The following is a 20,000-nucleotide window of genomic DNA, read 5'->3' as shown; positions in this document are numbered from 1 at the left end:
TTGCTCGTCGCTCTCCCACTGTGAAGCACACATCGCTGTGTGTGACAGCGAGAGAGCGACGAACTGAAGCGAGCAGGGAGCAGGAGCCGGTGTCTGGCAGCCTGCGGTAAGCTGTAACCAAGGTAAACATCGGGTAACCAAGAAGCCCTTTCCTTGGTTACCCGATATTTACCTTAGTTACTAGCACCGCCGCTCTCACACTGCCAGTGCCGGCTCCCTGCACACGCAGCTGGAGTACACATCGGGTTAATTACCCAATGTGTACTCCAGCTACGTGAGCAGGGAGCCTGCGGCAGCGTGAGAGCACACCGCTTAGCGCTGGCTCCCTGCACACGTAGCCGGAGTACACATCGGGTAATTAACCCGATGTGTACCCTGGCTAGGAGAGCAGGGAGCCAGCGCTAAGCGTGTGCGCTGGTAACCAAGGTAAATATCGGGTAATGGTTACCCGATATTTACGTTAGTTACCAAGTGCAGCATGGCTTCCACAGCGACGCGTGTCGTTATGATCGCTGCTGCGTCTGCTGTGTTTGACAGCTACGCAGAGATCATAACAGCGACTTACTCGGTCGCTGTTGCGTCACAGAAAATGGTGACGTAACAGCGACGTTGTTGTCGCTATGTGTGAACCCAGCTTTAGATTCGGGGAGGAGGGGACCTTAGGAGGGGTGGTGTCTCCTCCCCGGACCTACGGAGGCTGTGATTGGCTGACGAACGCCGCTCAGCCAATCACAGCCATTAATGTTTCAGCCACTGAAAAATCGATGAAACATTGAAATCCAGCCAAGATCAGGGCAGCTGTAGCCCTGATCATTGGCTGGAGTTGGATGACCTGTGTTTCACCCGCCCCGAGCTCTGATTGGAAAGACCGGCCTTGTGACCGATCTCTCCAATCACTGTGGATCTGGGGCCGCAGACCACTCCCCTCAGCTTCACTCCGGCGTCTGTGGAAGGTGAGGGGAGCTACTGACCCATTACTACAGGATGGCATACCTCCCAACTTTTAAAAGGTACCGTCACACAACGGTTTCCGTGACGCAGTAGCGATCCAGTTAGCGATCTTGTTACGTGTGACACCTACCAGCGATCAGGCCCCTGCTTTTTTTTTTTTTTTATCATAAAGGTTTTTATTGAGTTTTCAGAAAAATACAAACTTCTCATACAACAACATCAAGAACAGGAGCATTGAGTAGCAAGAGGTGGAATAGCCTCGAGCCATTATCAGAATATCAATCTGGGACATTAAATACCCCTTACAACAACAACCTGAACATAGGAGCAGGGAGGGAGGGGGGAAAGAGAGGGGGTGGGGGAAGCAGCTCTACAAGACATTCTTAGGCATAATCAATTTATTTATGGTGTAGGTGTCGGTATCTGGGGGAGGGCCGTTGCATAAAGGGAAGTGGCCCACGGGTGCCATTGTTTAAGTCTCGCCGTTCTCTTCTCTAGGTTGGGGGCCAAGTTGGTTTCGTATAGCCAGTGTAGGTTGATCCTCTCAATTAGATCCCTTTTTGTAGGGGGGCTCACCGACCTCCACTTGTATGCCACACAGTACCTGCCAGCTATGAGAATGTGAGAAATGATGTTTTTTAAAAGATCCGGGATCCCATCTAAGCCAATGTGTAGCACCGCTAAGGTTGGGTTTGGAGAAAGGCGGAGACTAGTAACCTCATGGATTAGATTGAACACCTCCTGCCAGAAGTTAGATAACTTAGGGCAAAACCACCACATATGACATAAGGTGCCCCTGTGGTTGCAGCCCCTCCAGCACAGTGGTGACACATGTGGGGAAAAAGAAGCCAGTTTAGTAGGGGAGTTGTACCACCTCAGATGAACCTTTTTTAATTGCTCTATATGATTGAGACAAGAAGAGAACTTGTGGATCCATTTTGAGGCCGCGAACCATTCTTGCGGCGGAAGCGGAGAAGCTAGATCTTTTTCCCATTTGAGCATATACGGCAATTGTTTGTCCGGTTGTGGGGAGTTTAGCATATTATGGATATATGAAAGGCCTTTGATTTTGCTATTTTGAAAGAATTTTTTAATTGAGGCGTGGTCAGCTGTCGTGGGAGCCGGGAGATGAGGAGCGGACTGAAGAAAGTGACGTATTTGAAAAAACTGGAATAGACTGTGTCGGGGAAGGTTAAATTTATCACACATTTCTGAGTACGGGAGTAGGACGCCTTCTCTATAGAGATCTGCTAGGGTGATTGGACCTCCACGTGTCCAGGCGGCAAGATTCAAGTTCGGAATGAAGGCTTCTAGCGATCTAAGGGGAATGCTGGGACCTAAAGCATGTGACACTGGCTTGCTCCACAAGGACCAAGCTTTCTTTAGAGCTGCTGTGGTGGGTAGAAGATCGCCGGGGGGCGAAGGGGTTAGGAGCAGGGAGTCTATGAATTGTTTAGGGGAGTGGACCTGTGCCCAGGTGTACTCAATCTGTAACCATCTTAAGTCTGAATCATTCCTCCACCAATCTCGAGCCGGTTCCAGGATAGCGGCTCTGTGGTATGTTAGAATATTAGGAATACCCATTCCTCCACCACTTAACGGGGCATGCATGCATCTCAGGGCTATTCTAGGTTTTTTCCCAGCCCATATAAATTTACTCATTAGCGAATGAATTTTGGTGAGATACCGTTGCGGAATTGTTAGGGGCAGGCACCGAAGTAAGTAGATAATTTTTGGGAGGCAGATCATTTTAAAGGTCTGCATTCTCGCCACCCAAGAGAGCGGGAGAAGAGAAAGGCGAGTAAGTTCTCTATCCAGTGAGGTGTGCAGGGTCAGCAGATTTTTCCGGATCACGGAGTGTAGCGGGGCCAGTATAATACCCAGGTAGGGGATACCCTCGTCTTCCCATTTGAAAGGGTAAAGATGAGAAAGAGTGGCTCTAGTTGAGGCGGGCAGGAGGAGCGGAAAAATTAAGGACTTGGTAATATTAAGCTTGTAATACGAGACTTGAGCGAAGGAGGACAGGATCTCCATTACGTGTTTTAGGGACACCTCTACATTAGTGCAGGATAAAATCACATCATCCGCATATAGACTGATCACATGGTTTGTACTCCCCACTCGAATCCCCGAGATCCGAGGGCATTCACGGATAGTCTGCGCCAGAGGCTCTATAGCAAGGGCATAGATGATAGGGGAGAGCGGACACCCCTGGCGTGTCCCATTGGATAATTCAAAACTCCGAGATATAAATCCGGATGCCAGAACTTTGGCGTTAGGGTTAGAGTATAGTGCCATTATGGCGGTAAGTATGGGGCCTTCAAATCCAAACTTGGCCAGTACAGATTTCAGATATCCCCAGTGCACCCTGTCAAACGCCTTCTCTGCGTCCAAGGACAGGAATACACTGGGGATTTTCCTCCCCTCAGCCACCGCAATCAGGTCCAGCATACGTCTCGTCCCATCTTTCGCCTGCCTCCCCGCCACAAACCCCACTTGATCCGGGGAAATCAGTGATGGAAGGACTTTATGTATTCTAGCTGAGATTATTTTGGCGTATAATTTTAAGTCGCAGTTTAGGAGGGATATTGGCCTGAAGTTTCCTGGTGATGTAGGGGGTTTTCCTGGCTTTGGCAGGGTAGTTATAATGGCCTCTAGATTATTTGGTGAAATATCTGCTGTGGTTCGCCAAGAGGAGAAAAGTCTCAGGAGGAAAGGAGACAGGGTTTCAGTGAATTGCCTATAATAGGAGTTAGTGAGGCCGTCTGGGCCTGGAGCTGAATTTCTTTTGGCTGTGATCACCGCCTGGCGAACCTCTTCCAGGGAGAAAGGGGAATTTAGTTGCTCTAGATGTACTGTAGATAACCGAGGAAGATTAATATTGTTTAAGAAGGAATTAATTGCCGATTGGGTAGGCTTTGGGGCAGTGGGGTCATTTTTAAGGTTGTAGAGAGACTGATAAAAATCAGCGAATGCATTGGCTATTTCCGTTGGGTTGCGTATTGTGGCATTAGAACCCGTCACGAGGTATTCAATTTTGTTTTGCATTTCTCGTTTTTTAACCCTCCTGGCTAGTAAGGCACCCGCCCTGTCACCCATCATATAGTACCGCTGTTTGAGGGATCTTAAATTTTTCTCATAGTCTACCATCAGCAATTGGCGGAGCTGTGTTCTTAGTTTCCTGAGTTCGTCAGATGTTGACATGTTTGGGGCAGATTTATTGTGGGCTTCTAAAAGCGCTATGTGGGACAGTAGAGCTTTGGAAGTTGCCTGACGCCTCCTTTTCTCCCTAGTGGCAATTTTGATGAATGACCCCCTAATAAAGGCCTTGTGTGCAGACCATAGCATTTCCTCTGTCACCTCCTTGTTGTCATTAAATTTAAAAAACTCTGCGAGGTCGGCCTGCAACTCCTCAGAGAGTTGTCTACAGGCCAGGAGGGAGTCATTCATGCGCCACCGGGTAAAAACGGGCGTGCGGCTTTGCTCCTGGACTGTCAGGTATATGGGGGCATGGTCCGACCAAGCTATAAGTCCAATTTTTGAATCTGAGCAATCCAAAATAAGTGAGCTTTCAACCAGAAAGTAGTCCAATCTGCTGTATGAGGTGAACCGAGGTGAGAAGAATGTGTAGTCCCTCTCATTTGCATGTTGGTATCTCCATATATCATGGAGATGCCTTTCTGAAATTATTGTGCTCATTTCCTTCCTCTTTACAGCAGTATTGGAGCAATCCAGAGTGCTGGACATTAACATGTTAAAATCCCCGCAGATTATTTGCTTACCCTCTGTAACAGATGAAAGCTTGGAAAGAAACCTCCGCAGAAAGCTGATCTGACCAGAGTTGGGGGCGTAAAGGGTTGCAATAGTATACTTAGAGCCATTTATGGAGCAATTAATAATGGCGTATCTACCTTCAGGGTCTAAATGTTGGGAATGTAGTGTGAACGCAACAGTATTTTTTTACACAAATGAATACTCCAGCCTTTTTTTTTTTCCCACAAGCCAGCAGTATGAAAGGAAATTTAGCATTATTTAACCTGTGCGAGTCCCCTTGGAGGAGATGAGACTCTTGACCACAAATCACGTCACATTTGGATTTAACCACTTCCCGCCAAAACATGGATCTCTTGGCCGGCGAGTTGAGGCCCCTAACATTTATAGACATACAGTTCAGTACCATTGTACATGAAAAAAAGTCTCTTGCCTAGAGCTGCGGGGGGAGAAAGGAAGGTTAGGCAGGAAAGAGGTAACACTGACAACATTAACATCACTAACATTACTGATGTAGGGAGCATCAGTCCACATAGAAAAAAGCCCAAAAAGGGGGCCTGCGGTATGGTGGAAATGTACCGCCATGGGGGCTCAGGGTCCTGGTTGAACAGAACCAGCGGACCTTAAAAGTAGCAACTAAGTCTCAGCCGCGACTCAGACATATCACATAACTCACGCGACGGACCAATCTTCATTCACTTTATCCCTTTGGGATGATCCTGTGGCTCTTGGAGATCTGGCCGGGAGATTTGCCATGTTCCATGAGGATAGGAGCTTTGCCAACTGTTGTGGGGAATGGCAGACGTGGGTGTTTCCTGCACGGAAAAGCAGGATCTTTACAGGGAAACCCCATCTATAGGATATAGCTTCATCCCTGAGAATTTTGGTATAAGGGGCAAATTCCCTCCTTTTTGCCAGGGTTCCTGCAGACAGATCCGGAAAAATGGACAGGTGCCGGAATTGCTCAGACAGAGGCGGCCTCCTTCTCAGGGCTTGCAGCAGGGCTTCTTTGGTCTTGTAAAAGTGCAGGCGAGCCAAAGTGTCCCGGGGGGCATCAGCACTGAGGGATTTAGGCTTAGGGACTCTGTGTATTCTGTCCACCAGGAAATCAGTTGCAGACAGGTCTGGGAGCAGCTCCTGCAGCAAGGAGCCTAGAAAGCTCTGCAGCCCCTTGTCTGGTATGTCCTCTGGGATTCCTCTGATTCTTATGTTGTTTCTGCGGGACCTGTCCTCTAAATCCAAGACCTTGGTATGGAGCTTTTGCACTTGTTCCTCCAGTGCTGCATTAGCATCAATGAGGCTATTGTGTGACTTTGTCAGCTCCTGCATTTTAGTTTCAATGTGTGCTGTGCGACTGCCTATGGCAGTGATATCTCCCCTCAGCTCAGCCACCATATCTTTCCAATCCTGCTGCAGTGATGAGCGGAGGGCACTGAGCAGTTTCTGCATGGTACCTTTGGTAAGCGGTATATCTGCAGCGTCTGTGTCCAAGTCTGGGCCTGCTGTGGATCCCCTCCTGGATGAGCGTGAGGAAGCTGTGGAGGAGGATGCTGCTGCCATTTTCCCTCGTCCCGTGCTGGAGAAGAAGTCTGTAACTTTCGCCGGGGACGGCTTCTTCTGGGACTTTCCCCTTGGCATGCCACGTTCCTGGGTACCTCCGCAGCACTTTCCCCCCGTGTGCAGAGAGATTGGTGCCACTGGTGAGCCGCAGTGAGCCGGTTAGGAGTCGAGGTGGCTGGAGCTCAGCAGCTAGGTGACCGGTGCCATTAGCAAGCAGGCCACGCCCCCCAGGCCCCTGCTTTGAGATCTCTAGTCGTTGCAGAATGGTCCAGGCCACTTTCTTCAAAGGCGATGTCCTGCTGGGCAGGACATATCGCTGTGTTTGACACTGTGTGACAGGGTCACAGTGACTGCTGAGATCATTATACAGGTCGCTACTGCGACCTGTATTGTTCCTGCATCGCTGGTAAGATCTGATTGTGATATCTTACCTGCGACCTCCCAGCAACTTACCTGCGATCCCTATCAGGTCGCATCGTTTTCGGGATCGCTGGTAAGTCGTTGTGTGTGACTGGGCCTTTAAAGAAGGGAAAGAGGGCAATTTTTAGGCCACGCCCACTAACCACACCCATTTTACAAACTGCCACACCCATATCCACTCCCCATCTACACCCATCCAGCAAACTGAAACTGCAGAAGCTGTCCGTGATCACTCTGAGCCGCCACAGATCAGCAATGTGCAGAACAGGCAGGGAGTTAACTACAGGGTGTGCAGGCGGCTAGGACCCAGGAGTACAGTGAACAGGGTGTGCAGGCGGCTAGGACCCAAGAGGAGAGCTGAACAGGGTGTGCAGCCAGCTAGGACCCAGGAGGAGGGCTGAACAGGGTGTACAGGCAGCTAGGACCTACGAGGAGAGCTGAACAGGGTGTTCAGCTAAGGGTATGTTCACACATCAGGTTTTTGCTGTGCGGCACAATCTGGCGCTTTGCGCGAAAAACGCATCGTTTTTTTTTTGCCGCCGGGTGCGGTTTTTCCTCATAGACTTTTATTAGCGCCAGATTGTGCCGCATGTACTTGCGTTTGATCCGTTTTTTGCCGGATGCGGCAAAAATCATCACTCCAGCGGCTGCACAGGATGCAGTGAGGAACGTTTTTTTGCGCAGTAGGGCTGTGTGGCATGGTGCATAATGAAAGTCTATGTGAGCCGGATACGGTGTCATGCTTCAAACGCCGGAAGCATGTACCGTATCCGGTTTTTACTTCTGAGCATGCCCAGAAGTGATATAAATTCATTGCTTGTCAGAAAATCAATCAATCACTCACTCACTCACTGACTGACTCACTGACTCATTCACTCACTCTCACCCACTTACCGATCACCGGCGCGGGGCTGCACGTTTGTCACACTGCTCCGGCGGCTCCTCCTGATTTGAAAATGCCGGCCGCCCATTATTCAATCTCTTATTCACTGCTTTCCCCGCACACCGGCGTCTATGATTAATTGCAGTCAGACACGCCCCCACGCTGAGTGACAGCTGTCTCACTGCAACCAATCACAGCCGCCAGTGGGCGGGTCTATATTGTGCAGTAAAATAAATAAATAATTAAAAGAAAAACGGCGTGCGGTTCCCCCCCAATTTTGATACCAGCCAAGATAAAGCCACACGGCTGAAGGCTGGTATTCTCAGGATTGGGAGCTCTACGTTATGGGGAGCCCCCCAGCCTAAAAATAGCAGCCAGCAGCCGCCCGGAATTGCCGCATCCATTAGATGCGACAGTCCCGGGACTCTACCCGGCTCTTCCCCAATTGCCCTGGTGCGGTGGCAATCGGGGTAATAAGTGCAGGCGTCTATGAGACACCCCCAATGATTAACCTGTAAGAGAAAGTAAATAAACACATACACCCAAAAAAATCCTTTATTTGGAATAAAAGACAAAAAAAAACACCCTTTTTCACCATTTTATTAATATCCCCAAAAACCCCTCCAGGTTCGACATAATCCACAGTGGTCCCGCGACGCTCTCAGTTCTACTACATGAAGCTGACCGGAACGGCAGTAGAACACCGCCTCTCTCTATCAGCTCCACGCAGCAACTGAAGGGAGTCGCGCTGTCAGCGGTGACATCACTGAGGTAATGCCGGGTTGTGTGCGGTGAAGATGCGTGCAGGGTAGTGCCGGCGTGTGCGGTGATAATGCGTGTGGTAGTGCAGGGGTGTGCGGTGATGATGTGTGTGGGGTAGTGCCGGTGTGTGCGGTGATGATGCGTGCTGGGTAGTGCTGGCGTGTGCGGTGATGATGCGTGTGAGGTAGTGCCGGTGTTTGTGCAGTGATGGTGGGGTCTCTGTCTCTCAGCATATCAAAAAAAAACAAAAAAAAAAAACAAAAACAAAAAACGGATTCGTCGCATTAGTTGTTTCACAATCTGAGACGGATCCGTTGCATCAGGCACAAACCGGATTGTGCCTGATAGGAAAAAACTGATGTGTGAACTTAGCCTAAGGCTGCTTTCACACATCCATTTTTTGCCGTGCAGCACAATACAGCGCTCTGCAGGAAAAACGCAACCGTTTTTTTTTTTTGCTGCCGGTTGCGATTTTTCCTGCATAGACTTACATTAGTGCCGTATTGTGCCGCATGGGCTTGCGTTCGGTGCGGTTTTTGCCGCATGCGGCAGATTTAGCCGATGCGGCGGCCGGATGGAACGGTGCCTGGCACGTTTTTTTGTCCAGCAAAAAAAAAAAAAAACAATTTGTAATGCATGCCTATGGACGCCGCATGCGTTTTTTTCCACAGCGCATGCTCAGTAGTCTGCCGCAAGCGGCAAAAACCGTATGGGCCGCATGTAAAAAACTTATGCAAAGGATGCGGTTTTGTCGCCGCATCCGTTGCATAGGTTTTAGAGCCGGATTGGCCGCCTCTGCAAAACTGGAGGTGTGAAAGAAGATGCAGCAGCTCTGCCAGGCAGGAGATCATGTGGTCGGTAGCTGGCAATGCTTCTATCTTTGCATATTACCGGCCAGTGCTGTGCACCTGTAGGAGAGGACACAAGTGGTAAGTACACACTGTCTTCTCCCCAATGTCCTGATCTACCGTGTGCCTGCAGCATTTAGAAGCAAACACCGCACACACGATAGATCAGGACATAAACACACGGGAGTCAGAGAAACAGCTAAAGGAGCACAGGCTCCGTGCCGGGGAGGGAGGAGGGGGGGGGGGGAAATCAGCGCTGGGGAGATTCATTACCTTAGCAGCAGCAGCACAGACAGGGACTAGTTTCGGATAGCGCGCACTGCTCTGTAATGCTCACGTCACGTGTTAGGATGGGAGGAGGGAAAAGCAGCAAGGCGGGGAGAGAGTGGGTGGGCGGAGCCACGGGATACAGACCTCCCGCCCGGGGCAACGGGACAAACTCTGCAAATTGTGATAGTCCCGCTGTATCCGGGACGGTTGGGAGGTATGCAGGATGGGGACAAAGTGCGCACATTACTATGAGATGGGGATAAGGCTGGGGACATTACTATAGGATTGGGACATTACTATAGGATGGGCACAATACTATTGTATGGGGACATTATTACTATAGTATGGGGACATTACTATAGGATAGGGACTAGGATGGGCACATGACTATAGCATATCTCCCAACATTTAAAGATGAGGAAGAGGGACAAAGTATGCGGCTCGCGTAGCGCGCCGCGGCAATTTTAAGCCACGCCCCTAACCACACCCATTTTGCAATCTGTCACGCCCACATCCAATCCTTTTCAGCACTGCTGATCACATTGTTTAAGGCTGCGTGCCCACGATCAGTATTTGCAGCATTTTGTATGTAGCATGTTTTTGCTGTGTCTAAAACGCTGCATTGTACAGTACAAGCACAGTGGAGGGATTTCTAGAAATCTCCTGCCCATTGTGCTTGTTTTTTCTGAGCAAACACTGACCTGCGGAGCGTCTTTCCAGACTGCAGCATGTCAATTGTTTGCTGCAGTTGCATGAGTCCTCCGTAGGGAGAACACAGCAGGAGACCGCAGCGCACTGAACCCTGATCGTGGGCACAGGCAGCTGCATTCTCCTGCAGAGGAGACGTGCAGCCCCGCAGGTCAGGACCCGCTGCCTCCAGGACACAGCGAGTCCTGATCATGGGCACAGGCAGCTGCGATCTCCTGCGTTCTCCTGCAGAGGAGACGTGCAGCCCCGCAGGTCAGGACCCGATGCCTCGAGGACACAGTGAGTCCTGATCGTGGGCACAGGCATACGCACATATACGGTACATATTTGAAGACAAATTCCCTAAAATATATATAAACAGACAAATCTATACACAGTCATCTGCACTGACATACATAGATATATACATCATACATATACACACACATTGGAGGTAATAATATGGGGAAGCTGGCAGCAGCCGCTCTCACCTACCCCGCTTGTCTCTGTCCAACTCCTCCTCGGCATGTAATCACTTGGCAACACTAACAGACCTAGGCACGCACAGTGCACACTGACACCGCTGCGTATGTATCACAAGGGAGGATGGGGGTTTTATATACTCATATTTTTATTTATGTTTAATATATATATATATATATATATATATATATTACACACAGACATACATACATACAGTATATACAGCACAGGAGGGGCTGCGGGCTACAGTATATTCAGCACAGGAGGGGCTGGGGGCATAGACATTACTTGAGGGGCATACATATTAGGCCTGTTTCAGATGTCAGTGATTCTGGTATGTATGTGCTAGTTTTTATACGTACCAGAATCACTGACCTATGCAGACCCATTATAAATCAATGGTTCTGCACACACATCAGTGATTTTTCACTGACCGTGTCTCCGTGCGGCGTACATGCGTATCCGTGATTGCCGCACAGAAACATGTCTCTTTTTTTTCTGGCATCACTGATGTCCCACGGACCACACAATGGTGTGATCCGTGAAACACGTACCAAAAAAAAACACGGACATTTAAAATAAAAAGCTTTTTCAACTCACCTTCTCCAGCGATGCTGAGTTCGGCAGCTGCTCTCTGCTTCTTCCTGGCCGGCTCATTATGGCATGCATATTCATTTATGCAGCCAGAGCCGACCCGGAAGTAGCTGCAGAGGTGAGAGCGGTGGCTGGATGCTGAATCGCGGGACTCTTCAGCACCACGGAGAGCAGGAGCGGGGACAGGAGAGTATATGTCCATGTGCAATCACGGAGTACGGATCACGTATCATGGACTGCACATGGACAACCACTGTGTGCCGTGAATCACAGAGTATGAAGGGACATATGCGTGTTTAAAACGTCAGTGAAGAACGTCTGTGTTTTTCACTGAGGGGCATACATGTTACTAAGGGGTACAAACATTACTGGGGGAAAGACACTTTACTGTGGGGAATATAAATAACTGGTAGCATAGATATTACTAAGGGGCATATAGCTCTGGTGTTAGGGCTTATACAGCTCTGGGGGCACATACAGCTCTGATGGGGGGGCTGGGGGCACACAGATCTGGTGGGGGGGTGGCTGGAGGTATATAGCTCTGGTGAGGAGAGGGCTGGGGCATACAGATCTGGTGAGGAGAGGGCTGGGATACATCTGGTGGGAGGGGGCTGGAGGCATACAGAGCTGGGGGGTGCTGGGGGGCATATAGATCTGGTGGGGGGGCCGGGGGGCATACAAATCTGGTGTGGGGACTAAGGGGCATACAAATCTGGTGTGGGGGTTGGGGGGCATACAGATCTGGTGAGGGGGGGTGGCTGGAGGCATATAGCTCTGGTGCGGAGAGGGCTGGGGCATACAGATCTGGTGAGGGGGCTGGGGGCATACAGATCTGGGGGCATATAGATCTGGTGGGGTGGCTGGGGGGGGTATACAAATCTGGTGTGGGGGCTGGGGGGCATATAAATCTGGTGAGGGGGTGGGCTGGAGGCATATAGCTCTGGTGAGGAGAGGGCTGCTGGGGCATACAGATCTGGTGAGGGGGGGCTGGGGGATACATACCTGGTGGGAGGGCGCTGGAGGCATACAGAGCTGGGGGGTATATAGATCTGGTGGGGGGGGGCATACAAATTTGGTGAGGGGGCCATACAGATGTGGTGAAAGGGGTGACTGGAGGCATATAGCTCTGGTGAGGAGGGGGTTGGGGCAGACAGCTTTGGGTATGGGCGGGGGGGGGTCACATACAGCGTTCCTTGGTGTTCAGCTCCTCTTCCTGCAGTCTCTATCTGTGGACAGAGCTCAGCATGTTGCTCTGTAGCTCCAGCCACAGATGCACTTTCGTACACAAAAAGCCCAGCAGTGAGCAGTGAGTGCACGCTGAGCTGCAGGTGCCGATTTAAAGTGCCGGCAGCCAGAGTGCTGCTGCCGCCCACCCATAACAGCGTCAGCACAGAGCCAGAACAGTGAAGCAGCGCTTGGCTCTGCTCATGTGCATTAGGAGGAGGAGAAAGTCAGACGGGGAGAGAGCGGGTGGGCGGAGCCACGGGACAAAAGCTTCACGATCGTGACACCGGGACACCCGCTGAAATCCATACAGTCCCGCTGTATCCGGGACGGTTGGGAGGTATTCTATAGAATGGGGACAAGGCTGGGGACATTACTATAGGATGGGGACAAGGTGGGCACAGTACTATAGGATGGGCACAGTACTATAGGGTGGGGACAAGGATGGGAAACATTACTATAGAATAGAATAGGGATAATGCTGGGGACATTACTATAGGGTGGGGACAAGGTTGGCACATTACTAAAGAATGGGCACATTACTATAGAATGGGGACAGTACTATAGGATGGGGACATTGCTACAAGGGGACAAGGATGGGAAACATTACTATAAGATGGGGACAAGGATGAGCACATTACTGTGGGATGGGGACTAGGATGGGGAACAATACTACAAGGGGACAAGGATGAGCACATTACTGTGGGATGGGGACTAGGATGGGGAACAATACTACAAGGGGACAAGGATGAGCACATTACTGTGGGATGGGGACTAGGATGGGGTACAATACTACAAGGGGACAAGGATGAGCACATTACTGTGGGGTGGGGCACAATACTACAAGGGGACAAGGATGGGCACGTTACAACAATATGGGGAACGTTACTAAAAGATGTTGGTCAAAATTTCTATATAGTGCTAATTGTAAGACTATTAGTTACAAGAAAGGAATAAAATGTAAAAAAAAAAAAAAAAATGTTTATATTTAAAAAAAGAATGTGCACGTTTGCTATAATGAACAAGTGAAAATGTTTCAAATCAGTGATCCCAAGGTGTGTAAAAGCAAATTTATTTATATATATATATATATATATTATATCGTACCAATAAAAATGTCACTTTGTCCTGCAGAGAATGCGGCCCCCCAAATTATTTTTTTTCCTCTGTGCGGCCCATACACCCAGCCGAGATTGAGACCCCTGACTCACAGTAGACCATGTGCACATGTTGAATATTTGGTGAGTTTTTTACCTCAGTATTTGTAGCCAAAACCAGGAGAGAAACAAAATCAGAAGGAAAGTAGAATAGAAGCACGTCACCACTTCTGTATTTATTACCACTCCTGGTTATGGCTACAAATACGGAGGTAAAAAGTCGCTAAATACTCAACGTGTGCATGTGGCCTTATACAACCTGAATTTTCCTCTTAAGCCAGATGCACACGTTGAGTATTTGGTCAGTTTTTACCTCAGTATTTGTAGCCAAAACCAGTAGTGGAACAATCAGAGGAAAAGTAGAATAGAAACACGAGCACCATTTCTGTATTTATTACCACTCCTGGTTTTGGCTACAAATACGGAGGTAAAAAGTCGCTAAATACTCAACGTGTGCATGTGGCCTTATACAACCTGAATTTTCCCCTTAGGCTATGTGTACTTATTGAGTATTTTTGGAGATTTTTCCCTCAGCATTTGTAAGCTAAAACCAGAAGTGGTACAATCAGGAAAAGTATAATAAAAACACACACGTGCACCACTTCTGTATTTTTTACTCGCTCCTAGTTTTGGCTTACTAATACAGAGGTAACAAACCCACCAAATACTTAACTTGTGCATGTGGTCTCAGGAAAACTTAAAAAGTCATGGCGCCACCAAAGAAATATAAAGACATTTTAGAAAATCATATTTCTTTGTATTTCTGTAACATGCTATCTTGTTATCGATGGAGCTATGGGACTTTTTGTTTGAAGAGTTGAACTTTAAATTAGCAATTATCTTTGCCGCACAGACGACATGTTTTTTTTTTTCCAGGAACGTTCTTGATTTTGAGTTGGCATTAATAAAAATAATAATTTTTAGGTCTTTTCATCCCTTTCTTGCCATTAACCACACAGGATAAATCACATAATAGCAAGTCTTTACATAAATATTACCAATCATGCATTGTTTTTTATTTTTCCATAATAAAGAACTTTATAATTTGAAAAATATTTATATATTTTCTAATATTTAACTTTGCATAGAATCACTTCTAATACACTGCAATACAGTCAGTATGGACTGTGACTTGAAAGGGGTAAGTGGCCAGGTATGGATTCTCTCTGATCCCTGCCATTTCAATGGGAGCCGGCTCATGTCTGTACCTCATTTTGGATTTACCATCTGGTCCTATTGTGGTTAGAAGTTGGCAAATAGTTAATAATGGTGGGTCCACTTGTGTGAAGGAAATTAAAATGGGGTTTTCCTATTATAGCAGGTGATGTTATAGGCAACGTGCTTGGGGTGTACAGATTACTTTTATTACACAATGATAAAACAAATGTTCACTTCTGTTAACAGCGCCAAATTACGGCTCACAGAACCAAAGTTGGAGAGCTCCCCAGAGGTAATCTTTATACAAGCTAGGGACTAGGTATCCTTCTTAAGAAGTTCTTTAAAAACAGGAATGCTACATAAATCAAAAGCTTCACTCTCCTTCCAAATAGTTATTTTTGTAGCATCCAAGTAGCTGAATCCCTACACCCTTCTCCAGAGATGTTTTCTAAACAAGGCAATACCTTCAATTTAATTAATAAAGTGTTTAGGTACCGTCACACTTAGCAACTTACCAGCGATCCCAACAACGATAGGGATCGCTGGTAAGTTGCTAGGAGGTTGCTGGTGAGCTGTCACACTGCGACGCTCCAGCGATCCCACCAGCAACCTGACCTGGCAGGGATCGCTGGAGCGTGGCTACACGAGTTGCTGGTGAGCTCACCAGCAACCAGTGACCAGCCCCCAGCGCCACGTGGAAGATGCTGCGCTTGGTAACTAAGGTAAATATCGGTAACCAACCCGATATTTACCTTGGTTACCACTGCACGGAGCTACACGTGCAGAGAGCAGGGAGCAGCGCACACTGAGCGCTGGCTCCCTGCTCTCCTAGTACAGCACACATCGGGTTAATTACCCGATGTATGCTGCAGCTAAATGTGCACAGAGCAGGGAGCAGCGCACACTGAGCGCTGGCTCCCTGCTCTCCTACTTACAGCACACATGGGGTTAATTACCTGATGTGTGCTGCAGCTACATGTGCACAGAGCAGGGAGCAGCGCACAATGCTTAGCGCTGGCTCCCTGCTCTCCTACTTACAGCACACATCAGGTTAATTAACCCGATGTGTCCTGCAGCTAGCTACATGTGCACAGAGCAGGAGCCGGCAGCACAGGCAGTGAGAGCGGGGGAGGCTGGTATCGAAGGTAAATATCGGGTAACCAAGGACAGGGCTTCTTGGTTACCCGATGTTTACATTGGTTACCAGCCTCCGCAGAAGCCGGCTCCTGCTGCCTGCACATTTAGTTGTTGCTGTCTCGCTGTCACACACAGCGATCTGTGCTTCACAGCAGGACAGCAACAACTAAAAAATGGCCCAGGACATTCAGCAACAACCAACGACCTCACAGCAGGGGCCAGGTTGTTGCTGGATGTCACACACAGCAACATCGCTAGCAACGTCACAAAAGTTGTTCGTTAGCAGCGATGTTGCTAGCGATGTTGCTTAGTGTGACGGGGCCTTTTCCCCGAAAATAAGACCTACTCCAAAAATAAAACCTAGCATGATTTTACAGGATTTTTGAACTGCGCTTCAAATATAAGCCCTAGTTACAGTCAGGGACAGATTTATGGGGAGTGAAACTGCTAAATTTCTCAGGACCTCCCTTTCTTAGGTACCCCAGCAGCTGTATTCCGAGGTCAAGATTCTTTAAGGACCTTTGATGACTTCACAGTCATGTGACATGACGTAATCAAAGGACTCTTAATTACAGGAGTCTAGAAGAAGAACTGAACAGGAGACAGGCTGTTATGCAGTACTGGCATTAGGGAGAGCAAACTGGGCAATTTCACAGACCCCCAGTGTTTATTTCCAGATGATAACACTGCTTCAGGACCTTTGTGGCATCATGTCATGTGACCAAAGGTCCTTAATTGTAGGAGTCTTAAGGGTACTTTACACGCTGCGACATCGCTACCGATATATCGTCGGGGTCATGTCGTTAGTGATGCACATCCGGCGCTGCTAGCGACATCGCAGCGTGTAACACTAATGAGCGACGATCAACGATCGCAAAATCGTTCCAAAACTGTGATCGTTGATATGTCGCTCATTTCCTTAATATCGCTGCTGCCACCGGTACGATGTTGTTCGTCGTTTCTGCGGCATCACACATCGCTGTGTGTGAAACCGCAGGAACGACGAACATCTCCTTATCTGCGTCCACCGGCAATGAGGAAGGAAGGAGGTGGGCGGGATGTTACGTCCCACTCATCTCTCTTCTATTGGCCGGCCGCTTAGTGACGCCACAGTGATGTCGCTATGACGCCGAACGTACCTCCCCCTTGAGGGAGGGATTGTTCGGCGGTCACAGCGACGTCGCTACACAGGTATGTGCATGCGACGCTGCCGTAGCGATAATGTTAGCTACGGCAGCGATCACCAAATGTCGCACATGCAACGGAGGCGGATGCTATCGCGCTCAACATCGCTGGCGATGTCGCAGCGTGTAAAGCACCCTTTAGACTGAAGAGGAGATAAGCTGATATGTATGTGCAGGGCTTGTGTGTATGGAAGAATAATGGATGGATGGATAGATAGGAGATACATAGATAAGGGATACATATGTAATACGGTGACCAGTGCCCTACCGCCCCCACTTCTCGATGGTGACTACTGAAACTGTAATAGGCATATTGGTGAATTGTATTTTATTTTTGTGAAATCTCCCGTGTGCCACCAGGTATCATGGTTTCCCCTTTGACAGGAGGGATGGATAGGGAATGACAGGGCAGCAGGTGTTAATTTGGGGAGGTGCTCACCAGCACAAGAGGTGATATAAGGCAAGGGTTGTACACGCAGAGTTAGATAGGGAGATGCTGTGATAGTAGTAGGAATAAAGAGCCCTAGGAGGGTCAGAAGAAGCACAGTGGAGTGAGTAGGGTGGAGGTGGCAGAGACAGAACGGAAGGAACAAGAAGAGAGGAACAGATACAGCAAGAAGGAAGCTTATCTACGGTGGAGTGTAAGTCCAGGGTGCAGTGAAGGGAGAAGTTGGGCGCCGCCCCCCTACCATAGGTAGACACCTGTTAGTACGGAAAGGAACACAGTCGAAGTGGAGGGCAGCTTGGTTTGTCCGTTCGCGCACCAAGCCAAACGACCCACCATCATGTTGAGGGACTGGGTCAGGAGTAGGAGAGCAAGTCGCCCCATTGTGGCCATCCCCGTAGAGTCGAGACAGTTGAAGCAGCCAAGGGTAATGGAAGATGATAATGATGACATCTCTGCTAAGAAAGTAGAAAATGACTGTTAAGCATCTATGTAGTAAAGTATTGCAAGTTTTACCCAGTGGCCATCTCCTTACTGAGCACATGGAGCACAAAGCCCATGTAGGTGAACGGGAGCTGGAGAAGCGGGCTGAAGATATAGAAGCGCAGCATTCAGCAAATACCACCTCCACACCACCTACCACTCACACCACTATGCCCTCCATGTCTGTACTGTGTCGGGGTGGCCGATAACTACCCTCCCTGGCAATTTAACATATAGATAAGAGATGATATATAGAGAGAGATGATATATAGAGAGATGATATATATAGAGAGGATAGAGAGAGAGGATAGAGAGATGATTGATAGACAGAGCTAGAGCGCGCTAGAGAGCATGCTAGAGACACACAAGGTTTGGAGAATTATGTTGATGCTCCAGAATACGATATTACTATACTTGAATAAATATTGATTTTTTTGTTGTTCAAAAATAAATGTGGATTGTTGTTCATGGGGAAAAAAAAATAAGACCTCCCCAGAGAATAAGCTCTAGCCTATCTTTCGGAGAAAAATATAATATAAGACCCTGTTTTATTTTGGGGGAAACACGGTACCTTTAATAAAAGTTCGCAGATTTTGAAAAAGAAAAAGGAGGTTAGATTCAAGTAGATAACTGAATAGAAACCCATAAGATGACATCTATTCCTTTAACAAATCCATAAAGACAAGTCCTACCGAAAAGTAGCTTCCCAAAAGCAGTCTTTTCCACAAACACCAGTGGGCAGCATCCAATAGGGATTCCAGAAAGAGACAGAGAAATCCTTACACCTGACAGAATAAGATACAAAAGTTTCCAGCCATTAGAGAAACAGTTATAACTGAAGAAATGGACAAACGCACAGATATAGAACTTCTCCACAATTTAGAGACGTGCTCATCCTTACATTATAGAAGGACAGGCACTACACTACCCAACCGAGACACCGCATTACTTATCTAGGCCTGCTTACTCCAACTGAGGGTATGTGCGCACGTTGCTTTTTACCTGCTTTTTTGCTGCTTTTTCTTCTGCGCTGTTTAATGCCAAAATGGATGTGTTCTTCTATTCAAGCAAAGTCTATGGGAATTTGGGTTTCTTGTTCACACTATGTTGTTCAAAATGCTGCCTTTTTGTGGCAGAACTTTGGTCAAAAACTCAGCTTTGCAGTGCAAAACCCAAATGGCAAAAACAATTGACATGTTGCTTCTTTGAAAAGCTGAGTTTTTGACCAAAGTTCTGCCACAAAAAGGCAGCATTTTGAACAACATAGTGTGAACAAGAAACCCAAATTCCCATAGACTTTGCTTGAATAGAAGAACACATCCATTTTGGCATTAAACAGCGCAGAAGAAAAAGCAGCAAAAAAGCAGGTAAAAAGCAACGTGCGCACATACCCTAATATTCCCAAATCCACCACAGCATATTAAAGAGATGAAAAATCAGCTTTGATTTCAGCTCTGTTAAAGAAGTTGTCCAGCTACCAAAACCGATTTTTTTTTTTCTGATAAATCTTGCTAATATGCGCCCCTCAACACATCTATTATGTTTTTTCAGCAAAATTAGCTTTTATTGTGCACTAGCAGCACACGGTCATTGCTGGCTCCAGCTCTGATGGGGTTAATCTCTCCTCTGACTTCCTGTGTTCAGTTCCTACAAGTCCCAGAATTCTTTGTGGCTCTAGGGCAGTGTCTGGCTTATCTAACACACCCATTGTGTCTAATACACCCACTCTGCTCCCACCCAAACCCTCCTCCCTGCCTCTTCCCTGTGGATGCACTGAGATCAATCATACAGACAGCAGCAGCTCTACACAGCCAGGGGAAGAAAGTGTTTGTGCGCGTATATACAGTGTGTGTACGTATATACAGTGTGTATATACAGTGTGTGTGTGTATATACAGTGTGTGTGTGAGTTTGTACATACAGTGTGTGTGTGAGTGTGTATGTGTGTGTGTATGTCATACTCACCTGTCTGCAGGGTCCGGGT

At 48.0% G+C, this 20,000-nt stretch overlaps 1 protein-coding gene across 2 annotated transcripts in view; it reads right to left on the bottom strand.

Moving 5' to 3' along the window:
- The window catches only part of GXYLT1 (glucoside xylosyltransferase 1), a 105,788-nt gene that overhangs the window by 51,876 nt on the left and 33,912 nt on the right, over positions 1 to 20,000 (bottom strand). The window contains exon 2 of one of the 2 annotated variants that reach the window (XM_075344986.1): positions 18,710 to 18,802. The exons of the other annotated variant lie outside the window; for it this stretch is intronic. Coding sequence (XP_075201101.1) covers positions 18,710 to 18,802 — 93 coding nt within the window. The remainder of the gene's footprint in view (positions 1 to 18,709; positions 18,803 to 20,000) is intronic. 2 annotated transcript variants of the gene reach the window in all.

The sequence above is a fragment of the Anomaloglossus baeobatrachus genome, chromosome 4, assembly GCF_048569485.1.
Source record: "Anomaloglossus baeobatrachus isolate aAnoBae1 chromosome 4, aAnoBae1.hap1, whole genome shotgun sequence".
Lineage (NCBI taxonomy): Eukaryota > Metazoa > Chordata > Amphibia > Anura > Aromobatidae > Anomaloglossus > Anomaloglossus baeobatrachus.
This window is presented reverse-complemented; position numbering and strand designations above follow the sequence as displayed.